General features: G+C 37.8%; 1 protein-coding gene across 1 annotated transcript in view; it reads right to left on the bottom strand.

The window, feature by feature from the left end:
• Positions 1 to 3721: 3721 nt before the first annotated feature.
• The window catches only part of hps5 (HPS5 biogenesis of lysosomal organelles complex 2 subunit 2), a 32389-nt gene continuing 16566 nt past the window's right edge, over positions 3722 to 19544 (bottom strand). Inside the window, exons 12-23 of the mRNA XM_028449400.1 lie at positions 19292 to 19451; positions 17764 to 17881; positions 13764 to 13910; positions 13615 to 13683; positions 12286 to 12791; positions 12090 to 12210; positions 10511 to 10660; positions 10315 to 10431; positions 9001 to 9114; positions 8823 to 8929; positions 6708 to 6993; positions 3722 to 4101 (exon numbers count right to left, since the gene is read on the bottom strand). Of these exons, the coding sequence (XP_028305201.1) occupies positions 4041 to 4101; positions 6708 to 6993; positions 8823 to 8929; positions 9001 to 9114; positions 10315 to 10431; positions 10511 to 10660; positions 12090 to 12210; positions 12286 to 12791; positions 13615 to 13683; positions 13764 to 13910; positions 17764 to 17881; positions 19292 to 19451 (1956 nt within the window). The 3' untranslated portion in view covers positions 3722 to 4040. The remainder of the gene's footprint in view (positions 4102 to 6707; positions 6994 to 8822; positions 8930 to 9000; positions 9115 to 10314; positions 10432 to 10510; positions 10661 to 12089; positions 12211 to 12285; positions 12792 to 13614; positions 13684 to 13763; positions 13911 to 17763; positions 17882 to 19291; positions 19452 to 19544) is intronic.

Genomic DNA, 19544 nt, shown 5'->3' with positions numbered 1-19544 from the left:
AAAGAGGCAAAATGTAGGGAAAAAGGAACAAAGTGTTATTTATTGGGCAAAAGGTAGCTTATTTGGATGAAAAGTGGCAAAAAAAAAATTTGAAATTTTTCACCAGTCCTAATATGCATACAAATTTTCATGAGTTTTTGAACGTGTTTAGACCTTCAAAAATGCAATAATTTTACCGTAAATAAAACAATATAAATAATAATAATAATAATAAAGACAAGGTGCGTTACAATAGGGTCCTACCCACCGTTCTAATAATTATGACATAAAGAGCCACATGTTGAGAATCAATGACTTAATAATAGCTTTATCATGGTTTCAGTGAATTCATTTCATAAACTAAATTGAGGGTCAACAGTTGCCTTTAGAACACCCTCACTTTTAAGACTGCTGCTCCACCCCTGCAGGCAGCAAATCCTATGACTAATAATTATGTCATTTATAGATACATACTGTATTTACATTTTACTGAAAGTATTTGTTTCTAACTTTCTAACTCTCCTTCATGGATTTTTAACCACCGTTAACCACACTCTTCTTTGTGGGTATTTACTTCTGTGTTTGCTTTTGTGTCGTTCTTGGCCTTTGTGTTTTGTTGTGCAGTGAGCTTTCAGGACCTCCACCATGTAGAGGTGGTAAGTTGACATGTATTGTTTAGTCATTCCCCATTTGTGGGTCCAGGATTCCTTCCTGTGTATTACATCCCATGTCCTGCCAGTGTGTAAGTGCAGAGACTGGGAGGATTTCCCTCCTGTCTCCACTCAGGTGAAGCTCATCTCCCTGATTGCCTTCTCTCACTATCTAAGTAGTGCTTGTACAACCAGTGTTTACTGGTGGATTGTTGTTGATGCTGTGGTTTGTCAGTCTTTTTTCTCATCTTTCCCAGTACATTATAGTTTGTTGTTTTTAAGTTACAGGTTTTTTCTTTCTCATCCCTCAGCATTTGGGTCCTCAACGTCAACACCAGTTAGTGGTTTAAACAAAATAAAATAAAAATAATTACATGAAAATGTTTGATATATCCATAAACTGGCATGATTATAATACAAATTGAGCATATTGAAGTAGTAGTATTTATTAATTTTACACATAATTTCAAAAGATCTCATATTTTGACCAGCGTTATCATGTGACTTTAGATGTTAGTCATGTGAGTTGTGCAGAAATTTGTGATAAAATTGTGTTCATTTCTGGATTGAGAACTATAGCATTATTTTTCTGTCATCTCTTATTCATAGTGAGTTTTTCCTTCTTTCTGTATAGATTTGGTAATTGTTTAATGACTGATGCCTGTTCTGTTGCAGGTGAAAATAAAATTAATTTGATTATTTTGGGTTTCAAAACCAACATTTACTTTGCAAGGAGTTTTTTTTTACACTTCAGACAATATTACACTGTGGGTCACTCTCTTTGTGCATCTTTGGTGTATCATTGCTGATTCCCCAACTTGTTCCACCTCTGTAAGTTCTGCATTAGATTTGCATGTTATCTAGAGCAGGGGTTCCCAACCTTGGGGTCGGGACCCCATTTGGGGTCGCGGGACACTGAGATGGGGTCGCCAGATGCCTTCATGAAACTAAGAATAGTTTCTGAACAATATGAGCCAATAATTGCTTTTTTTTAAATTTTTTTTTTACCCTTTTTCTGCAACTACACCAAACTTGCCATATTTTATCACTTTTTTTGCTCCTTTTAATGCATTCTTGTTACATTACTCCCCTCAGCCACTTCTCCATCAAATTACAAAACTTTTTTCTGCACATCTTTTTTACTTTCACGATATTTTCAGCACTTTTAAACCCTTTCCATCACTTTTCCACCCAATGTCACATATGTTGACAGATTATTGTCACTTTCAACCTCTTTTCCCCATATTTCATGCTTATTTTGGCCATTTTAACCACATTCACCATTTGCCATGGCAAACATTTGCCAGTTTAATCTAATTGTTCCAATGTTGATACTTTGAACTCTTTTTTACCACTTTTTCTGTCCATTTTTTCCCACTCTAATTTGAAACGTTTAACAAATTTCTGTGTTTTTTTTAAAAAAAAATCCTTAATCACCACCTTTTCCACCATTTTTGGTCACTTTTAATCCATTTTATTTCAGATTAAAACAAGGATTTCAATTAAGATGATTATAAAAATAATAATAAACTTCATGGATAACAGTGGACAGTAACTCCTGCTGAAACACTGTCAAAGTAGCAGAGGATGGCCTTAGAGTCACAGTGAATAATAATTTTATTAAATCATCAGATTCAGAAACAAAGCCATGTCTGTCACCACATATTGATTCAGAGTAACTGAGTTTTTGGGATCAGAGAAATAAAAAAAATAAAACTGAAGGGTGTGAGAAATGAGGGTGCAGATTATTTTTCTCCCACTGGTCAAATATTAGGAACAGTTTTGAGAACAGGTTGTTTCTCAAACTGTGGGAGCTGGTGCTCAGCAGTGATAGTAATACTATCAATAATGAAAGTGTAATGAAATGGCACTGATGGTATCTCACACCTGGACCATCAAAGACGTGCAGGGGAAACCCTGAGTCTTAAAGACACAGACTCTCTTTATGGAGTTTAACATGGAACTTGGTCATTTCCCAGCATGCAGCTGGACATGGACATATGAGTCACTGTTTAAAATGAAACATTATCGACAGAAAGTGGTGTTTGTTATCATGTAATTATTGAGAGACAGTCCATAACCGGGTCACTGAGAAACTGCATTGAAAATATTCTCATAGTTCTTTTAAAAAAAATAAAATATACATCTTTTTTGATACCTTCGAGCGTTTACTTCTTACAAGCCTGGAATTTCAGCTTTGACTAACATGAAAACAAAATACAGAACATGATGTTGCGTGGAGAACGATTTATGACTCAGACTCTCAAATTCATCCAAACATTACAGAGTGATGTTCATCATCTTATTAAAGTTGTAGTGAGTTCTTATTTTACAGTTTCAGGGTGAATAATACATGTTGTAAAACTGATGTTCAATCAACTAATGTTTGGTAGATTTATTTTTCCATAAAAAAATAAAATTGATTCTCAAAGACAATGCTGGTAGAATAAATCATTAAATAAATCAAGTGATAATTCTGAATAAGATCTTGTATTGTGTGCTTACAGATTAATATTTTTAAAGTTATACTAGTCTTTAAAAGGATAGGTAAAATTTACTGTAGAGCTACATTGTATAACATTACATTATTTGTTTTTAAGTGTACAGCAGTAGGAGCTACAAGGGTTCGGGTTAAAAGCCTTTGATGTGTGGGACACATCAAAGGCTTTGATGTGTACCTTTGATGCACTGGTACCTGTCTCACATCAAAAGGTACCAGTGCACCAGTGTCGATGCATTGGTGGATTTTGGTTTGTATCTTTGAATGTTTTTTTTTTTTTTGTTTAGACTTGTATTTCAAATTAAGCTCATTTTGAAGGATTACTCCCACCCATTTTATTTCTGCTTGTAAATCCTCCAATGCACAGCGCTCAGGGCTAAAGCTTTCCACAGAGAAGAGTTTTTATTCAATTTGGAAAGAACATCTTACATTAATAATACAGAGAAGCGAGGGAGAAAACCTAAAACTGTGGCTGTGGGAAACAAGTTCACCTAATTTTGTTCTCGCTGATGTACAAAAAAATATACAAATTCACCACATTATGAAACAAAGGCTGATAATACAGTTTAAAAATGAACACAACACGGTAAAAAATGCTGCACAGGTTTTATTCAGATGAAGTCAGCTCCTAAATATTTGCTTTCATATATTAATTGAACTTAATTTTTTTCCTTTATAACACGATTTAATCACACACATAAGGCACATAAACATTGTATAACATTTGCATGCGGAGCATAATGTCAATAATTGGCTTTAGAAAAAAATGTACATCATTATAACAAGTAAAGACATTTAATCTTTTGATCAGAAAGCTTTAAAAACATCACAGTGTTGAACTAAAGTCGCAGCCTTAATGTTTGTTAATGAGGACAATCTACTTTAACTCTATGGTGTTTTTCCTCCAGAAGCTAAGCATGCTGGGACCACAGGAAACGATCACATCGCTCCAGCATCGTTTGGATCAACGCTCTGAGAAGGAAAAAAAAACATCATTATTATTAATGACTCTTCTTAGAAAATTATTGCATCTTTTCATTTAAAATGTTACAATAAGAAACACAAAAAGAAAAGAGTTCATTAATTTACTTTTTGAAAATATTTTTGCTATTTAATACACATATTTACAAAACTGTCAGATGTAGAGGTCTTTGGTTTCCCATCAAACTTTAATAATATATTATATAAAGAACTAAGGGAGAAACACATCACAATAACAGCTTTATTTATTATTTATATAAAGCAAGGAATATCTCTGGTGTTTAGGGACAGACAGAGCTCATACTTGCTCAAAACACGCTCTCACTCCACAAGGTATTTATAATAAAAATATACTAAATTAGGAAAATAAAAAAAACTAAACAATATGTATACAAAAAGTACACAAAACATTAGAAATGCACAAAACAACACCAAAAAAGCTACAAAAATACACAAAATGACTCCAGAATCACCCTGAAATGTCAACAAAAAACAATGTACTGTATATACAAAAAAGCACAAAAAGACATAAGAAAGACACAAAAATACACATAATGACTCTAATAAACATACATTACAGAAAAATACACCAAACAAAAAAAAATATAAAAATGAGTAAAAAAAAAAAAATCAAACATTTATCTTGCGCATGTCCCATAGAAATAAACTGAAATTGCACACGCTATTTTGCTTTGCACCCGCAAATATATCCCTTTACAACACTACAGAGTACAGAGTATGTACACCTCTTACGTACCGTCTTGTACATCCAACCTTCAAACACATACTCTTTTGGCCATAATTGACAACTCTACTTAACCCAGATGACTGTGGTCCCATTGAGGTGTTGTGTGACTGTTTAGAAAAAGTAAACTGCTGGATGAGTGAAAACTTCCTTCAACTAAACCATGACAAGATGGAGGTGATTGTCTTTGGTAACAAGGAAAAGAGGACTGCTGTCAGCAATTATCTTGAGTCTCGATCTTTAAAAGCTAAAGACCAAGTCAAAAACCTTGGTGTTCTGATTGACTCAGATCTTACATTCAGCAGTCAGATCAAATCTATCCAAAAACAGCCTTCTACCACCTAAAGAACATCTCCAGAGTGAAAGGTTTAATGACTCAGAAAGATCAGGAGAAACTGGTCCATGCTTTTATCTCCAGCAGACTGGACTATTGTAATGATCTTCTGACAGGAATCCCCCAAAAAAGATCAAACAGCTACAGCTGGTTCAGAACGCTGCAGCTCAGGTCTTAACCAGAACAAAGAGGTCAGAGCACATTAGTCCAGTTTTAAAGTCTTTACACTGGCTCCCAGTCAGCCTCAGAGTAGACTTTAAAGTTCTGCTGCTGGTGTATAAATCTGTGAATGGGTTTGGTCCAAAATACATCAGTGACATGTTAGTCGGGTATGAACCCAGCAGGTCTCTCAGATCTATGGACACAGATCAGATAGTGGAGCCCAGAGTTCACAGTAAACATGGTGATGCTGCTTTTAGTTGTTATGCTGCAAAGAAGTGGAACAAACTGCAGCAGAGCTGAAGTCAGCATCTGATTTGAACATTTTTAAATCAAAGTTAAAGGCACTTTTTTTCTCTACTGCATATGATTGAGAGAGAGATTTTTTGTCATGTTGTTGATGTCATGATGATTTTACTGATGATTTTAATTAATTTTACTGATGATTTTAAATGTTCTTATTGATTTTAAACAATTGAATGTTTTATCATGTAAAGCACATTGAGTTGCCTTGTGTATGAAATGCGCTATACAATTAAATTTGCCTTGCCTTGCCTTAAGCTTCTCCCACTATATGAATACATACTTACGACGGGCACTGTACTAGTATTAAAAAAAATTATTTTAAAGGTATAATGGACAATGTTTTTTTTTGGCTTCTGATTCCAGGTGGATCATCAAGACTATTGGTCCTCCTAGTGTAGATAATTTAAATTGCTTTTCTCTCTGACCACAACATTTACAAACACAAAAACGTAGAATATATAAATTATAAAAACAGAACACCAGTCCAAAAAAATGAGCAGATAAAGATAAATAAATTAACCATTAACACACAAATGTGATAAAATTAAATAATAATAAATAAAATACATTGTACAAAGATATTCATGAGAGAACTCTGCCACAGTGTCTCCTAGCAACCCCTGTTGAAAAACACAATTGACGTATATATACACATCATTGGCAGCAAGCGTTTGGATTTGAAATGACGTGTATTTACGTCAATGGCAGTGAGTGAGTTGCAGTCCAGGTTGATGTTCCTCTCCATTCATTCATAGGTGCACTGAGCACTTTTTTCCTCTCCTTTTCCCTTTCTTTTCCTTTCCACACCTAGCAACAGGTCAACCTCACCTCCTTAGTAAGATCAAAGTTTCTGTCCCTCATTGATCAGAGTTGCACTCACAAACTTCCTGAATCACTTTCAAAATAAGATTCTTTGCTTGGAATTTTTATTAATCCATATTTACCTGATGTGAAAACAGGATCAATGCGAACACTGATAAGAACAAAATGACCTCAACTTAAATATTGTTTTTTATTATAAGCCTGAAACCGGTTTCCCACAGCCATACCCACCTCTGCCTGCGCTCAGCGAGCCTCAGCAGCTCACAGAGCAGCTTGGAATGATCCGACAGCTCCACCTGAACACCACAGTCCTCCAAGACCGACAGCGCTGAGTCGGACCCCACGGTTCGGGCCAGCAGGAGCATCACGCTCTCCAAACCCATCCTTCCTCCAATAACAGTAGAACCATTGGTGGATCCTTCCCCATTCACAACCTTCAACTGGTCTGCAGATGCACAGCTGGACGCACAATGTCGGATCAGGAACTTCCACTCATCCAACGTCTGGGGCTCAACACCTGGGAGAGAAAATACAGCTCAGATTAAACCCATACAGGAGAAATGCGCAGTCACAGAATATACACACAATATAAACTGGAGGCAAATGAGTCAGGTGACATAGGTACGACAGCGTATTAGGGCCACATTGAAATAAAATAAAATGTGGTTAAAATCGTAATATTTCGAGAACAATGCTGTATTTTTATGAGAATAAGTTGTATCTTAATAAAATCTAAATTTTTATTAGAATAAAGTCATAACATTTCAAGATTAAAGTTGTATTATTTCGAGATTAAAGTCATACTATTTCAGGAATAAAGTGGTAATTTTATGAGAGTAAAATGTAAATCCAAACAGGATGCGTGTGTGCGTGTGTTGTGGTCACTCGTGCGTTATGGACAATGTGGAACATTTAGTGAGATTATATTTGTCTTTAGGTTTCACACATGATGAAATACTATCATCCCCACTTTAAGGACTTTAAAGACACTTTGCAGACGTTTGTGTTTGTTCCAAAGAAACAGAAGTGCTCCATTTAAGTGCTATCCTCAGTGTTAGTTGTGTTCACTTCAATGAAGAATTCTGAGCGCTATACCATTACCACCTTAATTTTGTAGTGCTCAGATTTCTTTTTATTTTAAAGTGGCCCTAATATGTTGTCGTATGATAGCACTATTACTGATTTACTAGTTGTATTTACTTTAGAGCTCATCAGGACTTTAGGAAGAAATGATTAGCAGCAAATGATTTACTAAAACTACATCTCATTATTCCTGAAAAGACGTCAAGGTGGGACATCATTTATGATAAGTACATAAAACTACATATTAATTTATTCCAAAAAATTAACAAAACAGATGTTACAGAAGAATTCAATTCTTTATCTGATCCATTTCCAGCCATTTTGAATTAAAGCTGTCATTCCATTAAAACCCCACTCTAAACATAAAACATGAATAAATAAGCAGCTAACCGGTCATATTACACATTAGTTAATCTCACAAATGCAAAGGCAGAGTGACCAAACTAAGATCATTTTTGACGTAATACAGTGAACTACTACGAGAACAGTCCCAACCATCTTTAGTAACATTTTGATAAATACTTATGTATCATAAACAGAATTAACATCTGCATCTTCTGCTTCAGTGGTTCTAAAATGCCCACCTTAGAAGAATGAAACATTTTCAGCCCTCCCATTACAACTACATTTCAACAAAATGAATAAAAAGTAAAAATTATAATGTGAAATCCCATATTTTAAAACAGTAATAATAATTGTTTGAGTGCAAAGAAAAACACATTTTTCTATTATATGTGCTCAATCTTCAGCAAGTCATCACATCGACCGTGGCTCAGGTGGTAGTGGGTCGTCTTCTGATCGAGAGGTTGGGGGTTCGATCCCAGTACCTGACTATGTGTGGAATTGTCCTTGGGCAAGAAACTGAACCCTAAGTTGCTCCCAGTGGTCGACTAGCGCCTTGCATGGCAGTCCTGTCCCACTGGTGTGTGGATGTGAGAGTGATTGGGTGAATGAGCTGATATGTAAAGCGCTTTGAGACTGCTTCAGTGTGGTGATAAAGCGCTATATAAAATCAAGTCCATTTACCATTTACATCACCCACTCCCACAGTTTAAGCGACAGAATCCGGGCCAGCCAATGCAAAATTATTTAATAATTCAATATTCAATATTTCAGAGGCATAACAAGTCCCACTTTGAAAAATCATAGACTGTAATTATTATAAACTACGGCCAGCAATTTCAAAATTGCAACTTTTTACATATTGTTTAATTTTGCCTTTTAGAAAAATGTTGTGTGGATTCATTGGTTGGTTAGTCTTACCGTCAGGTTCTTCCAGCAGACGGATGTCGTCCAGCTGACAGATGGTGGAGAACGCCTCTGTGCGCTGCTGCAGCTCTTTGCACAGGTACAGGTATCCTGACCAGTAGCTGTGAACAAACACTGTGGTGTTAAAATCATTGATTGAACCAAAACAACAACACTTTCATTTAGAAAATACCCATGATCGTAGCAAGTCGCTGCCATCTTCTGCTTTGAGTGGAAATCTGACGGAAGACGGATCAGCAGAGATAGCAGACGGTGGTAGCCCCAGGATAAAGAGTGGGAACGCCACCTAAAGCAACAGCACAAGTATAGGATTAGAACCCACAACAGTTCTGATTAACTAAAAACACTCTTAGATCTTAGAGCGTTTAAAGCGCTCTAGAATCTGTTTGGTCCGATAGACCTCCACGTTTGGTCGGTGTGAACACAAACAAAGTCTAGAGCGAAACAGGTAAATTCTAGAGCGATTGTTTGTTGGTCTCACACCTTTTCCAATCTAAGTCTAGAGCGATTGAACACAACCACTCTCGGAGCGGACTAAAAAGAGGAAGTATCAGAAGTTGGGTTTCCAATATAGATTTTCGCAAAATAAAAGCAACATTTCTAAATGTCGACAAAGTATAATTGTGCTTTGCACGCGTTTCCATTGAAAGTCGTTTTGGAGCCTCACAACTCGTTAAATCTCATCCCGTGAAACTTTGCTACAGAAAGATGGTCACCAGAACCTCCTTAGAACACTCCTTATTCCTTTGTTGTTTCACGTCTAATGTGGCACTGATCATTTTAAAGCATAATGCTAAGAAATGTCCCAGTCTCGTCTTCTGTCCACACGTACCGCGTCATGTTTTCTCGGCGAGAAGTGGTCATGTGACGTGTATTTGCAGAAAAAGTCTTTTGATGGCGCTTTTGCGACACATTTCATTATTGAAACGTCTGAAATTCCTCCTCATGAAAGAGTCAAAACTTTTTAGCGATATCTGAGTGTTTTTTCAAAATTCAGGCATTTCCATTACCAGTTTTTATTGCGCTATTTAGATTTTGCACATTTCCAAGAGTAATGGAAACGCAACTAGAGATGACGTAGAGCGCACAGCATTGTGGGTGATCAGGAGAACCGGCTATGGCACAAACCAGGGCTACAACTTGTTGCTGCTCCATTGCTAGTCTCTACTCCAGTTACCTGTTAGCTCATATAACTGAACCAGACAAAAGTAGCGTTGTGAACGCAAACAGAGCCGAAACGCTAGGGTCTTTCTCCAACTCTCAATGGGTGCTAGGCGGGGGTACACACTGTGTCAGTCCATTGCAGGGCAACACATAAAAACAACCACTCACACTCACGACTACACCAGTGAAAGTAAGTAAAGTGAAAGTACCCTGAGAGGGGAAACGTTTATGATCATAGCTACTTCCTGTTTCCTGTTTGTCCACTTAAACGAGTTAACCTAAATGCACTGACTGGAAGCAAACAAGTTAGTTTTATTCATACCTGGGCTGATGATCGGGTGTCAGAGTGTCACAGAGTGGGGGTGCGTGATGAGTGAGCGCCAGTTCCAGCCAATCCTCTCTCAGAGACTGTGGTTCAACAGACTGTAGAAAGGCCAACCTGAGAGAAGAAGTGAAGCTAAAACCTGTGAACTAGAGTAAAGCCAGGGTGTGTTTAACAGAGGGGGGGGGGGGCGTACCTGTGCTCCTCAGTTTGTGACTGAACCAGATCATTGAGGTAAGCCAGGAAATGACTTGGCTGACACATGGTCACCACGTCAGCTGGAGTTATCGTTGGGTAAAACTGAGAGAAGGAGCGCACAGCAGCCTCACCGTGCTTCCTGTACAGCCTGGTAACCATGACAACGCAAGTCTTCAGGCAGTTATACACAAATTAGACATGAAATGAGAGCTTATCTGTCCATCTTCCTTTGAATTAAACTGAAGATGAGCTTGTGTTTAACATCAGTTGAATTGAGGCAAGCACTGACCGGTAGTGATGTGTGATATGGAGAATATTTTATATCACATTATAGCTAGATTTATATCTTGATAACAATATATATCCCGATATAATATTTCTTCCTTAAAATTACATGAAATTAATGGAAAATTGCTATTCATTATATATAAAAATAAACTAAAAAAAAGTCCTAAAATAAATTGTACTTCTTTAAGAATCTTCTCAATGATGGAACATTTGTGACTTTTGCTATTTATACTGTTGTAATGTGTTCTGATTTATTAATGTGTCTGGAAATGCCACCAGGGGACACAAAAACCAACAACAATGGCCACTGCTAGAGCTTTAAACCGTACCTGTAGTGAATTTGACTATCAAAGATCATATATGTTTGTAAAAGTTTGGTTAGGTTCTATTCTTTAAAAGTCCTTCTGGAGCAGCAGGAGATAAATTTACACTAACATTTGTGAGACACGTTTGCAGCTATTTATCTTGGAAGAGACAAATTGGTTGCAATGAAACAGTTTGTAACCAGACTAATTGATGACCCAATTTGGGTGAAAAAAGCAGCTTTTCACCTCCACATACCACAGTACCCATTTAGTGCATCTTTGTGTCTCTAAACTAAACAGTTAACGCTCATGTCTGATGTTAAATGATGTAGAATTTGTCTGATCTGACCAGTGGGCGTGGCTTCAGAGCTGATGGTGGCTACACAAGGACCAGCTGCTCCTCGAACGATGCTGTAGACTAGTATCTCTGGGTTTGGCCAACATGCTACTGCTAAGTAGCAGATTAGCCTGCTAGCTTCATCATATTCTAGCTACAGACACACACAATAAATTAGATGTAGAAATCATAGAGGGTTATATCTACATTGAACGTTTTTACATCACACTACCCAGGATTCTCTTCAGCGCTGTTGAGTGTAGGGGCCCCAGACGTTGCAATTTTGCTCCACTACAGAGCGATGGCGGCCCCTACGTTCAGTTTTCAGCAACCTAGCAGGGATTTTCTGTTGTATTTCCCTTTTTCAATCGGTACTGTCATAATTATTGTTGCACACATAGACACAAATGGGTCTTCCAGGTGTTCACGGGTTGATTTAATCTAAACAACCCAAAAACACATACATCAGCTGCACCATTTATTTAGTACAGGCGATCTGCTCGAATGCCGCAGTCTTTACCAGAGGATTCAGTGGGCCCCTGCATTAAACCTTTACTGTGTGCGTCCTCAGCTGTGAAAAATTCCTGGTGATAACCCTGCTATCATATATATATATATTTATCGTTCTATCACACAGCATTACTGACCGGTGTAGGTGGGCGAGGAGAGACGGGGGGGTCCTGGGCTGCAGCTCCCTCAGACTCCGTAACGACTTGGACAGATCCCCTCTGTGAATAACCTCCACCACTTTACAGGACTGAGTGAGCTCTGCACAACACACAAACACACTGATTATTATTCTGAGGAAACTAATCTAAAGAGTGTTTACTGATGGTTGCTAACCCAGCATGGCCTCCATGAAGCAGCTCATCAACTGGGGCTGGTCCTGGTGACACAGCAGACACATTCTCCTCACACGCTCGTGGTCCAGCAAAAAAAAGTAGCGGCACAGGAAGGTTTGACATTCTAGAGCTTTAGGGTTTGTGTTTCCAAAGCAGCTGAGTTCAGTGTAGAGCGTGGCTAACTCGCTGAGATGAGCCTGGAGGTCTGATGGAACGGGTTTGGGCCACGTCACACGGATCGGTTTTGCCACATGTTTATTCGCCTCCAGTTGGACCTCACACCTCCCCTCTACGTCTGGCTCGAGGGTCTCGTTTTGCTCCTCTGGTGAACATGTGGACGACTCCTGTGGATCATCCTCCTCTGATTCATCCATGATGCTATCATCTGGAGCAGCTGGTTGAAGCTCATCTGGGCCCAGGATTCGCTCTAGAAAAGGCAACCACTCCAGCAGAACTTCTTCCAGGCAAACGGAATCCAGCAGGACCAGTGGATCCTGCAGTGAAGTGCTGGAGTGACAAACACGTTTCTTACATTAAAGGGGCAGTATTATGAAAAATTAACTTTCTAATGGTTTTGCTGCAGTTATATACATTCATTTAGCCTCATTCAGAGGGTCAAAGTTGAAAAAGTTCTGTTTCCTCCCTCCCTTGTTATTCCACATTTTGTAAAAAGTCAGCTCCAAACGGGACAGTTGGATTTTTGCCCCAATATTATGTCCTAAGGTGGAAACAACTCCTCCTGTCAATCCTGGCTCCTCCCACCTAATAATAATGTGAGTTCCTCCCTCTCAAACTACCTCACAGGTAAAACAGACATAACAACAACAGGTTTATATTACAGTTAATGTCTTTACGTTCAGTATATATATATTTCAGTATATAGATAAAACTAAGAGCGCTCGCAATCAGTTTCACTTTTAGTAGCCGTTATACCGCTTTGTATCACTTTTATGGGATGATCTGACGTGTTTGTGACGCAGCGGTTGAACAAAAAAAAAGACTATCATCTTAAATGGACTATTCCTGTGAGGTGAGGAGGAGAAGGAAGACTGATAATGATTTACTGCTGCTGTGATAAACACACGATAAAGCAGCGTGTATATGCATGAAGGCCCAGAAAACAGCCTGTTTTTAGGAGCACTCTGAAAGTAACTTTTCAGAGGCTTAAACTCCAGATAACAAGCAAGTTTGGGAAAATAAATCTCAAACACTATGTTGTTGGGGTTCTTAGAACGAATGGAGATGGGTGGAAAAATAGCGCACTACTGGACCTTTAAAACAAATAAACCTGTGAGTTTTAGCTGAATGGGAACATTTTAGTTGTACTTACATTGCTTGATCCGTTGCTAATAAAAGCTCTTGCATCTCCATCTCTGCTGTGGACACTTCGTTTTGACCTCTGGAACCAAATCAAGCTTTAGTTGTACATTCGACACAAATGGAACCACACTGACTGCTTGGTTTGCAACCAGCACTCACTCATTCGCCATCTCCTCTGCGTAAGCACTCGTGCTGGAAAACACCTCAGCCTGGAACCCTTCTCTCAACTCGGGGCGCTGCCAAAGCTCAGAGTTCATCTGGAGCGTGTTGATCTTCTCCGTGGTCTTCTTCACAAAACTAGAAACACTAGAATCAAAGAATAATTGCAAAATATTTGAAATTTGAACAGACCCACAACACAGATTTTACACTGATGCTGGAAGAAAAGACGTGTGTTTTTAGAGCTGAACATGTAAATAGTAACATAATGATGTGGCTCTTCAGAGAAAAGGGAAGTAAGATGTGAGAAAAGATGCAGCTGTTCTTTGGACGAAGGTTTATTTTCAATACGAAGGAGAAAACAGAGCGAATTGTTCCATTAACAGCCAGTGAAATGTTAGTCCCTGCAGAAAGTGGCATGTTTTACAGTTGGATTCTCAAACTGGGGTCTGTGGACCTCTTAGAGTCCATGATCCATAAGTTAGGGTTGAAGTGAAAAATATTCTTATCAAAAAAAAGTCATTAGCTGAGACCCAAAAGTGATTCCTGATCCTGTACCAGGGCAAAAAACTGCAGCTAGAGGACTAACAGGTATAATTAAATTATTCCTGCTCTTAATAATTAAGCTCCAGTATATCTTAAAGACATGTTGGTGCCATATTGCAGTGTTTTATTAACAAGGAGTACACGTAAGTCTAGGGCAGCGGTATCAAACCCTTGATTTGAAGTTCAGAAACGACCCAGTTTGAACTCAAGTGAACATTTTTTTTTAGGAAAAAAAGCACCAATTCAAAATAGTGGTGCCCTAGTTTGCACTTTTTCCACTTACAGTATCCTGAACGTCAAGCAACTGGTCAAAAGTACCATAGATTGTAAAAAGAATGGACAGGACAAGCTCCCCGTTCAGTGAAGATTTTATTTTAGAGCTCCCCCTGCTGACAGGCTGCAGTATAGGTCATAAACCCCGCCTCCTCACTGTTAACAGATAGGATGTGGGTCAACTGTAAAGTTAAAATACTTGTCACATAATTTTAAAAAAAAAACTAAACTCAGTTGTGATTATTAGTTATTATCACCCTACATTGTGTTCAAGTGCTTATTTTTTTAAATAAGTTATTTGAGGTTGAAAAACAGGATTTTACGTCTGATATGACGATGATTGACAGCAGCGGGTCTTGCGTAGCTCTTTGTGAATAGCAGCTACGTTGTGAAGGAAAGCCCAAACGCAATTTAACTAGATATTTGAGTTGTTCACTTTTCTTTTAATCAGATTTACTTTTTCATACGTTGATAAGATCTACCTCGGTATTTACTCCATGCATCAACAAATGATGTAAGAGTCAAGTATATTTTTTTGTTCTACTCTAGGGTATTTGAACTGTTTTTAGGTGCAGCATTTAACTTGGATTGAATCCGAGTTTCTCTTTTTGAATGATCTTGATGTAACTTTAGGTATTTTGGATAATTTTGATGTTTGCTTTCTGCTTAGGCTGCATAAATTATTTAAAGTAGCTTAAACATTTGATCAGTCATTTAAAAAATGAAATTTAATAATAATGTAGTAATGCAATACTTGTATTGTTTTTAAAGGTTGTTTTGATTAAGGGTGAGCATTTTGTAATGGTGTCTCCTCTCTGGTTCACTTTGAACTAATCTATCAACAAATATTGATCAATTGAATAAGCTTACATACTGCTGTAAGCCTGTTTCACATTGGCCCGTAGATTTCAATGGGCTTTGGCAAATTGTCTCCCCTGTTCATCATCCTTGGCAAAGGAATAACAAACCCTGACGTATATATGAGTGAATCTCAGGTACAGCAGAATACAGTCTTATTAAGGTCCAGCCTGTAATCTTTAAGTAGTGGAATATAAGCCACACATTGATCAGAACACCAAGGACTGACTGGTGTATTTATCTAACAGGAGCAATTTTAATAGTGAGGGTGTTTTAAGGGTAGGGCAACTGTCAACTCCCAATTTAGTTTATTAAAATAATTTACTAAAACCATGATAAAGCTGTTATTTAGTCAGTGATTCTCAACATGCGGCTTTTTATGTCTTCATTTGAATTATTATTCCCCCAGAAAACTTTAAAAGGGGAAAACAATTTAACTTCTTTTTACCTTTTTCTTTGGCCATTTTGCAACTTTCTTTGTCCCATTTTTGCCCCTTTTCAAAAAGTTCTGACACTTGATTTTTTCAGATTTTATTTAATTATTTTCCTTTTGCCAATAAACATCTCTTTTTCTTAATTTTTGCCAATTTTTGCAACTTCTTTTTGATGCTTTTTTATCCAATTTTTGTAGATTCTTGAAAATTTTTTTTTGCCACTTTTCATTCAAAAAACCTAACTTTTGCCCAATAAAGAAATAAATATATAACTTGTTTCCTTTTTCCCTACATTTTGAATCTTTTTCTTCCACATTTTTGCCCCTTTTCACTATTGTTTGCTACATTTTGCTCATTTAAGCTACCTTTAGCCACTACATACAACCCATTTCCTCTTTTTTGTGTTTTTTTGCCTCTCTTAACTGCTTTCGGCACACTTTAGTTACTTTTCACTCTTTTCTTGCCACTTGTAGACCATTGTTTGACACCTAGTACTCACTTTTTGTCACTTTACTCATCACTGTTAATTCTTTGTTTACCTTCTCAGAGCGGCGGCTTCGTCAAATGGCTGGCTGTGATTGGCTGATCACCATTCAATCAATCTAACTGAACCAATATGTTTTCAACAATGAATCCCTCTATAAAAAGTGAGGGGGAGGATTTTTGTTTTTATGAAAGTGCGGATGTCACATCCCCCACTGGTGAGACGCTCCAAAGCAGGAGAATTTCCACCATGAAAATCATTAACCACAGTAAATTTGGCTGCAGACTCCACCTGGAACTGAACCCACTCAAGACTGTGGAGATGACAGTGGACTTCAGGAGAAATCCCCCCCCACTCACCCCCTTACCATTCTGAATAGCAAAGTGGCTACCGTGGACTCCTTCAGGTTCCTGGGATCCACAATCTCACAGGACCTGAAGTGGTCCTCCCACATAGACACAACCAGGAAAAAGGCACAGCAGAGGATGTACTTTCTGCGACAGCTGAGGAAGTTCAACCTGCCCCAGGAGCTGCTGATAATGTTCTACACCTCCATCATTCAGTCTGTTCTGTGCACCTCCATCACTGTCTGGTTTGGATCTACAACCAAACTAGACAGACACAGACTACAAAGGATAGTCAGGACTGCAGAAAAGATCATTGGTGTTGATCTGCCCTCCATCCAAGACTTATACCTGTCCAGGGTCAGGAAACGGGCAGGTAGCATCACTGCAGACCCCTCACACCCTGCACACAATCTGTTTAAACTCCTCCCATCTGGCAGACGCTACAGATCACTGTACGCCAAAACTTCCCGCCATAAAAACAGTTTCTTCCCTCAGGCTGTCACTCTGATCAACACTAAACAGTCAAAGAGTGTCAGTCCTGTTTCTGTTACTGTGAAATAACCTGGAACTAAACATATCAACCCTGGAACAACCTGTCACTGTGAATGTTCATGGACATAACTTTTTCATTTAAATGTTCACCTATTTGCACTACTCATCAATGCACTACTGCACTATTATCTTATTATTATTATTATTGTATTCTTATTTTATTTCATTATTATTATTATTATTATTATTATTATTATTATTACTATTATTATTATCTGTTATTTTTTATTTAGTTTGCACATATTAGTCGAACTACTCTTATATTTATGTTTATACTTCTTTTTTCTTTTTATTTTTCTCTATTTTATTTATTTTTCTTTATTCTAGTTGATTGTTATTATTTAATGTTATACTACCTGAGAGAGCACAGGTCACCAAAAGAAATTCCTCGTGTGTATTCATTCACCCCTGGCCAATAAAGTTGATTCTGATTCTGCTTCTGATTCTGATTTCTATTTTGTCTAAATGACTCGTTTGAAGGAACATGAGTCCTTCATTCCTCTCACCTGTCTTTAACGGCCTGCAGTGCGATGCGCGGCGGTTTGGGACGAAATGAGAGTGGGAGGTGGAACTGCATGCCAGGTTCAGATCGCTCCGTGTCCATCCGCTCTCTGCTCTGTGGATCTGAATAAAGATGGATTTGGGGGTTGGACACAAAACACAGATGGATGGGACACTGGATGAAAAGCATGGGAGGCTGAGGACGAAGTACAAGCAGATATATCTATGAAGGGAATATAAATTAAATACTGCACATTCAAATCAAAAAGATGATTTATGTATGAGGCAATGAAGAAAAATAGAAAAGAGAGTCAAGTGAGTCAACAGAGAGCAGAGCAACAATCTTATCCAACATGTTTCAACTCAAACAAACTATCATTAGTTCCTTTTATCCTGATTTAAATGTCAAATATTTGTTGGATTTCTTTTTAGCAGGAATATTCTGATGAGTAAAACCATGGTTCCCATGCTTTTTTCACAATAATTTTTCAAAATGTTTTTAAAAATTTTCACCAAATTTCCATCACTTAGTTTTGAATCGTTAAGATCTATTCAAGACCATTAGAGCACAAAAATGAAAGACTTTCCAGTGTACTAGTGTAACAGAGTCTGACAGTGTGCCATGGTCAGTAGCACAAATGTGGAACATGGAATACAAGTTGTGTCCATAACTTATCTATCATATAGCATCATAAAATGATGCAACTGCCTTTGGCACCTATTTTGCAATATTTTTGAAAATAATGATACATCAGCTATTGCAGTGATTCTCAAACTTTTTGGGCTCAAGTCCCCCCTTTCTCTTAATTCTGAATCCAAGTCTACCCTCTGTCCGACTACAACATTTTGCTCAGAAAACTATTTTAAAACAACTATAGAGCATAATGATGGTAAAGAAACGAGTGACGACGCGCATTCTAATTGTATAAATAATGAGAAACAAACAGTATTTAGTGCAGTGGTTCCAAACCTTTTTTGGATCATGATCCCATTTTGCTATCAAGAACACGTAAAGAGAAACACTAAGCTACTGAATGTAACATTAAACAACAACTAACTAAGTGCTACCATGTTTAACTATAAGATTATCATTTCAATTTGCAGACATATTTATTGAAAGCAATGAACACAAGGTGTTAGGGTTGAGGGACTTGCTTAACATCCCATAGTAATTTCCAAAACTTTTACAAAGCAATTAAATTATTCCATGACTTTTCAAGACTGGAAAATCAGTTTTACAAATTCCATAACTTTTTCAGGAATTTCATGACCGTGGGAACCCTGTAAAACTTATCATTTCACTTTTTCAAACAGTAAAATTTAGGGAAAAAACCCACAATGAACACAAGATGGAGGGAGGACAGAAAGGTTTTTCAGTGAATTTCTTATTATTTCAGTTATCTCGTTACTTTAGCTATGATGATTGCGTTCAAAAGACAAGCTCATCATGTTTTCCTTAAGAATGAATAAGTCAGTATTATAACATAATGACATCATAGGACAGAATTAATGTAACATAAGACGCAGTCTCACCAGGATCTGCCTGGTCCTCCTCCTGGACAAAGCTAAACTCTTTCAGTCTTTCCTCCTCTGACGTGGACTGATTAAGAACGGATCCCGTCTCCTCGTCTGACTGGCTCCCTCTGCGGCTGATCACTCGATAGATCCCACAGTCCAGGACGTTGAAACTCTCCTAACATCGAGTTAAAGACACGGAGTGGGGTAAAAAAATAATATCAAGCTGGTACACGGGCGAGTTTCCTCCCACAGCCACAAAGGGACTGAA

Source organism: Gouania willdenowi, chromosome 6 (assembly GCF_900634775.1).
Source record: "Gouania willdenowi chromosome 6, fGouWil2.1, whole genome shotgun sequence".
Lineage (NCBI taxonomy): Eukaryota > Metazoa > Chordata > Actinopteri > Blenniiformes > Gobiesocidae > Gouania > Gouania willdenowi.
Note: the sequence above shows the minus strand (reverse complement) of the source record. Positions and strands in the feature narration are given on the sequence as shown.